General features: G+C 54.5%; 2 protein-coding genes across 2 annotated transcripts; both read left to right on the top strand.

Annotated features, from left to right (window-relative positions):
• Positions 1-87: 87 nt before the first annotated feature.
• Positions 88-3061, top strand: LOC308063694 (heat shock transcription factor, X-linked-like; the record flags this gene model as incomplete). Its single annotated transcript, XM_080386995.1, has 4 exons — positions 88-564; positions 1208-1400; positions 1594-1660; positions 2929-3061. The coding sequence occupies exons 1-4, from the start codon at positions 169-171 to the stop codon at positions 3059-3061; spliced, it is 789 nt and encodes a 262-aa protein (XP_080243121.1). The 5' UTR covers positions 88-168.
• LOC308062153 (heat shock transcription factor, X-linked member 3-like) lies at positions 3034-4781 on the top strand. The gene is made up of 2 exons (XM_080383210.1): positions 3034-3647; positions 4291-4781. The coding sequence occupies exons 1-2, from the start codon at positions 3126-3128 to the stop codon at positions 4714-4716; spliced, it is 948 nt and encodes a 315-aa protein (XP_080239336.1). The 5' UTR covers positions 3034-3125; the 3' UTR covers positions 4717-4781.
• Positions 4782-6112: the final 1331 nt, after the last annotated feature.

The following is a 6112-nucleotide window of genomic DNA, read 5'->3' as shown; positions in this document are numbered from 1 at the left end:
CTCCACGGTGGTGGCCACCGAGGCAAGCTTGGCACAAAAGCAATGGAGCGGGACGTGTCTGCTCAAGTAACACCATCCCTGCCTGCTCCAGAGGAGCTGGGGCAGTGGGCAGACGTGACTTGTGCTGGCCCTCCAGGACAGGGGGAAGGTGCCCCCCGGGACGCTGCCATGCAAGTGGTAGGGGAGGAGCGGCACGTCCAAGCGGGGGGTGACGGACATGACACCAAACAAGTCCCTCCTGCTTCCAGCAAGAGCGTGGGCCAAGGCAGTGGGCTCCTGTCGCTCCGCTTTCCACAGAAGCTTTGGACAATGGTGGAAAGTGACCAGTTTCGGTCCATTTGGTGGAGCAAGGGAGGAGAATACGTGGCCATCAACGAGAAGCTCTTCAAAGAGGAGGTGCTGGGCGGGGGAGGACCTCTGCAGGTTTACACCAGGCAGAGCATGAAGAGCTTCCTTCGCCAGATGAACTACCACGGATTCGTCAAAATGCAAGGGGATGGCGAAAGATCTGCCTCCCTGCCTGAGTTCCTGGCAGAAGAAGCAGCAGCTTCTGCTCACAGCAAGGTAGAGCCATCGCTCCGCACATCCTCTAACGCTCACAGGGGTCTTGGGGGAGGGACGGACCTTCGCATCGCATAAGGCCTCGCAATAGAGGGGGCGGGGAGGGCAGCGAGCGGTCCGGTTTTAGTTTCCTCCTCGGGGCGTTTTCAGGAAGGTTTGAGTTAGTCTTTCTGGCTAGTAGAAACGTGGATAAAATGCAGTTTGGTTATACCTGCTTAGTTTGAACCCGTTACACGGAAAGACAGGCTCCGTGTAACCTCATTGCTCTGAATATCTTTGCTACGTGTCTTGCTGCACCAAATGTGAAACCTTCCTGCCGAATGCCAAGAGGATACACTTAAGGACCCCAGTGTTACCTCCCTGCTCGTGCCCACCCTGGAGTTGCTGAACAGTCATGGTATTTGGCTTTTGAAAGCACTTCTTATGCTTTTGAAAAGCCTACGCTGCTCTTGCTGCCAGGGGTGGCGGTGACTGAACAGAACGTTTCACGTAACCTTTCGGCCTCAGCTTGAGGTTTCAGCCGTCCCCGAGAGTCCCTTCCAATACCCATGTTTGTCTTGTGCAATTCAGAGTCTGGGTTCTCGTAGCTTGGGCTTTTCCGGGCTTGGGATGGCGGCAACTGACTCTTCTCCTTTGCTTCTTCTAGGTCCTCTACTACTATAACCCCCTCTTTAAGAGAGGGCATCCCCACCTGCTGGAAAAGTGCCGGAGGAGGGCTGGCCTCAAGCGGAAAGCCCTGGAGATGGATGAGGGGCAGCCCTGCAGAAGACCAGGTGGCCAGCCTGCAGGGGACATGCCAGCGTCCACCAAGCGATGGGCTGAAGCACCTCCCAGCCTCGGTGCCACCCGTTCACCTCTACCGGCAGCTGCTCCCGCACTTCCAGAGCCAGCGGGAGCAGCGGGCAGCAAGAACTTCAGCCCTGTGGCCCCCTCCTCCCCACCACCACTCTCAGCTCTGCCAGAGTCCCCAGCGCCACTCTGCAGACAAAGCCCTCCAGTCCCCCACTGCCCCACCTGCACCTGCCACCTCAGGACTGCAGACGCCATCGGACCCCAGCGCGGCACAATCTAAAGAGACAGAAAGAGTCAGCAGCCCGTCGTGAGTGTCCGATGGTTGTTGCTAAGGAGCGCAGCTTAGAGGAGTCTGTAGCGAGCTTGGAAGAGCTGATGAGAAACTGATTGAACAATAAAGCTTTTCCAGTTGTCCTGTCCTGTTTGCACAGTGGAAGCCCAGACCTGAGTTTTTATTTCACCTAAGCAGAAGCGAGCCCACAAGCCGTTTAATCATCTTCCATTAACAGTTAAGCTCTAGATTCTTAGCCTTACTGAGTAAAAAGATAGATGGTGTTTGCATGATGCACGCACTGAGGGTGTTCTTCCTAATGGCAACATCTGAGCGAAAGGGGGATGCCATCAAGAATTTTTGGGGACTACATACTTGTTTGAAGTAATAATATATTAAAAAGAAAAAGGTTTTGAATCGAACCACACTGAAATCAGAAGTTTGCACAACTCCTCACAAATCAAGAGCTCCCCAGCCAGAAGGTGCCTTCTTTCCCTGCACATGTCCGCTGGTGGTCTTGGTTTCACTGGACACTTGCACGGTGCAGGCTTGGAAGAGGGCATTAGGACATTTTTTTTCCACTGAAAGGGTTGTCAGGCATTGGAAGAGGCTGCTCAGGGAAGTGGTTGAGTCACCATCCCTGGAGGGATTGAAAAGACCTGTAGCTGTGGCGGTCAGAGACACAACTGTCCCTGCAGGGTGGGCTTGGCAGTGTTAGCTTAATGGTTGCACTTGATCTTAAGGGCCTTTTCCAACGTAAATGATTCTATTCTTTCTAGGAAAAGGTTTTCTTCCTGTGGTTTTCTTCAGTATTTTAATACCACTTGAAAAAGCCGAGGATGGGATGAATGTCCCTCCTCCTCTTTGTCGGACACTTGCTCCGTGCTTTGGACTGCCTTCTCCTTTATCTAGTGGACGCCTCCTCCTCCATACTTGCAGCTGTTCTTTGTGTTTACACCACTGCGCAGATTAAACACCTTGCATCGTGTTTCCTTAACAGACACCATCCCAGTGAAATGACAACAAGCAGCATGAGGACGTTTCTGCACATGTCAGAGGCGGCCAGCTGAAAAAGTGCCTGAACAGAGCACTGGGGTGCCCAACGCCGCCGCCGTCCCCGCTCCTCGCTGCAGACCCCCCTGGATGCAGCTGGACACGGCACGGTCCCCTCATTGCCCACAGCCCTTCAACAGCTTTGTTGCCTTCGGGGCCCTGCAGTCCCGCCAGCGGCGGCTCTGCCAGTGAAAAGCAGCAACAGAAGTTGCTCTTCAGCAACTGCTCCTCCGGCTGCTCCTTTCTGCCAGGCCACCGTTTTCAAACGTCACCGTGACGTCGCATTGTGATGTCACCACTATGCAGCACGGGCACCACAATGCCGTGCCAGAATATCTGCTGGGACCCACAGCCAGCCAGTGCCAGTTGGCCTTTGCTTGCTGACTGGCAGGACCGAGGCCTGGCTCTCCACGGTGGTGGCCACCGAGGCAAGCTTGGCACAAAAGCAATGGAGCGGGAGGTGTCTGCTCAAGTAACACCATCCCTGCCTGCTCCAGAGGAGCTGGGGCAGTGGGCAGACGTGACTTGTGCTGGCCCTCCAGGACAGGGGGAAGGTGCCCCCCGGGACGCTGCCATGCAAGTGGTAGGGGAGGAGCGGCACGTCCAAGCGGGGGGTGACGGACATGACACCAAACAAGTCCCTCCTGCTTCCAGCAAGAGCGTGGGCCAAGGCAGTGGGCTCCTGTCGCTCCGCTTTCCACAGAAGCTTTGGACAATGGTGGAAAGTGACCAGTTTCGGTCCATTTGGTGGAGCAAGGGAGGAGAATACGTGGCCATCAACGAGAAGCTCTTCAAAGAGGAGGTGCTGGGCGGGGGAGGACCTCTGCAGGTTTACACCAGGCAGAGCATGAAGAGCTTCCTTCGCCAGATGAACTACCACGGATTCGTCAAAATGCAAGGGGATGGCGAAAGATCTGCCTCCCTGCCTGAGTTCCTGGCAGAAGAAGCAGCAGCTTCTGCTCACAGCAAGGTAGAGCCATCGCTCCGCACATCCTCTAACGCTCACAGGGGTCTTGGGGGAGGGACGGACCTTCGCATCGCATAAGGCCTCGCAATAGAGGGGGCGGGGAGGGCAGCGAGCGGTCCGGTTTTAGTTTCCTCCTCGGGGCGTTTTCAGGAAGGTTTGAGTTAGTCTTTCTGGCTAGTAGAAACGTGGATAAAATGCAGTTTGGTTATACCTGCTTAGTTTGAACCCGTTACACGGAAAGACAGGCTCCGTGTAACCTCATTGCTCTGAATGTCTTTGCTACGTGTCTTGCTGCACCAAATGTGAAACCTTCCTGCCGAATGCCAAGAGGATACACTTAAGGACCCCAGTGTTACCTCCCTGCTCGTGCCCACCCTGGAGTTGCTGAACAGTCATGGTATTTGGCTTTTGAAAGCACTTCTTATGCTTTTGAAAAGCCTACGCTGCTCTTGCTGCCAGGGGTGGCGGTGACTGAACAGAACGTTTCACGTAACCTTTCGGCCTCAGCTTGAGGTTTCAGCCGTCCCCGAGAGTCCCTTCCAATACCCATGTTTGTCTTGTGCAATTCAGAGTCTGGGTTCTCGTAGCTTGGGCTTTTCCGGGCTTGGGATGGCGGCAACTGACTCTTCTCCTTTGCTTCTTCTAGGTCCTCTACTACTATAACCCCCTCTTTAAGAGAGGGCATCCCCACCTGCTGGAAAAGTGCCGGAGGAGGGCTGGCCTCAAGCGGAAAGCCCTGGAGATGGATGAGGGGCAGCCCTGCAGAAGACCAGGTGGCCAGCCTGCAGGGGACATGCCAGCGTCCACCAAGCGATGGGCTGAAGCACCTCCCAGCCTCGGTGCCACCCGTTCACCTCCACCGGCAGCTGCTCCCGCACTTCCAGAGCCAGCGGGAGCAGCGGGCAGCAAGAACTTCAGCCCTGTGGCCCCCTCCTCCCCACCACCACTCTCAGCTCTGCCAGAGTCCCCAGCGCCACTCTGCAGACAAAGCCCTCCAGTCCCCCACTGCCCCACCTGCACCTGCCACCTCAGGACTGCAGACGCCATCGGACCCCAGCGCGGCACAATCTAAAGAGACAGAAAGAGTCAGCAGCCCGTCGTGAGTGTCCGATGGTTGTTGCTAAGGAGCGCAGCTTAGAGGAGTCTGTAGCGAGCTTGGAAGAGCTGATGAGAAACTGATTGAACAATAAAGCTTTTCCAGTTGTCCTGTCCTGCTTGCACAGTGGAAGCCCAGACCTGAGTTTTTATTTCACCTAAGCAGAAGCGAGCCCACAAGCCGTTTAATCATCTTCCATTAACAGTTAAGCTCTAGATTCTTAGCCTTACTGAGTAAAAAGATAGATGGTGTTTGCATGATGCACGCACTGAGGGTGTTCTTCCTAATGGCAACATCTGAGCGAAAGGGGGATGCCATCAAGAATTTTTGGGGACTACATACTTGTTTGAAGTAATAATATATTAAAAAGAAAAAGGTTTTGAATCAAACCACACTGAAATCAGAAGTTTGCACAACTCCTCACAAATCAAGAGTTCCCCAGCCAGAAGGTGCCTTCTTTCCCTGCACATGTCCGCTGGTGGTCTTGGTTTCACTGGACACTTGCACGGTGCAGGCTTGGAAGAGGGCATTAGGACATTTTTTTTCCACTGAAAGGGTTGTCAGGCATTGGAAGAGGCTGCTCAGGGAAGTGGTTGAGTCACCATCCCTGGAGGGATTGAAAAGACCTGTAGCTGTGGCGGTCAGAGACACGACTGTCCCTGCAGGGTGGGCTTGGCAGTGTTAGCTTAATGGTTGCACTTGATCTTAAGGGCCTTTTCCAACGTAAATGATTCTGTTCTTTCTAGGAAAAGGTTTTCTTCCTGTGGTTTTCTTCAGTATTTTAATACCACTTGAAAAAGCCGAGGATGGGATGAATGTCCCTCCTCCTCTTTGTCGGACACTTGCTCCGTGCTTTGGACTGCCTTCTCCTTTATCTAGTGGACGCCTCCTCCTCCATACTTGCAGCTGTTCTTTGTGTTTACACCACTGCGCAGATTAAACACCTTGCATCGTGTTTCCTTAACAGACACCATCCCAGTGAAATGACAACAAGCAGCATGAGGACGTTTCTGCACATGTCAGAGGCGGCCAGCTGAAAAAGTGCCTGAACAGAGCACTGGGGTGCCCAACGCCGCCGCCGTCCCCGCTCCTCGCTGCAGACCCCCCTGGATGCAGCTGGACACGGCACGGTCCCCTCATTGCCCACAGCCCTTCAACAGCTTTGTTGCCTTCGGGGCCCTGCAGTCCCGCCAGCGGCGGCTCTGCCAGTGAAAAGCAGCAACAGAAGTTGCTCTTCAGCAACTGCTCCTCCGGCTGCTCCTTTCTGCCAGGCCACCGTTTTCAAACGTCACCGTGACGTCGCATTGTGATGTCACCACTATGCAGCACGGGCACCACAATGCCGTGCCGGAATATCTGCTGGGACCCACAG

Source organism: Falco punctatus, assembly GCF_963210335.1.
Source record: "Falco punctatus genome assembly, chromosome: 4".
Classification (NCBI taxonomy): Eukaryota; Metazoa; Chordata; class Aves; order Falconiformes; family Falconidae; genus Falco; species Falco punctatus.
This window is presented reverse-complemented; position numbering and strand designations above follow the sequence as displayed.

What these genes read in the sequence shown, in the direction of transcription:
- LOC308062153 (XM_080383210.1), top strand. Translation starts at nt 3,126, where the DNA reads ATGGAGCGGGAGGTGTCTGCTCAAGTAACACCATCCCTGCCTGCTCCA. An exon ending in CAGCTTCTGCTCACAGCAAG is followed by an intron (nt 3,648 to 4,290) that starts GTAGAGCCATCG and finishes TGCTTCTTCTAG; the next exon opens with GTCCTCTACTACTATAACCC.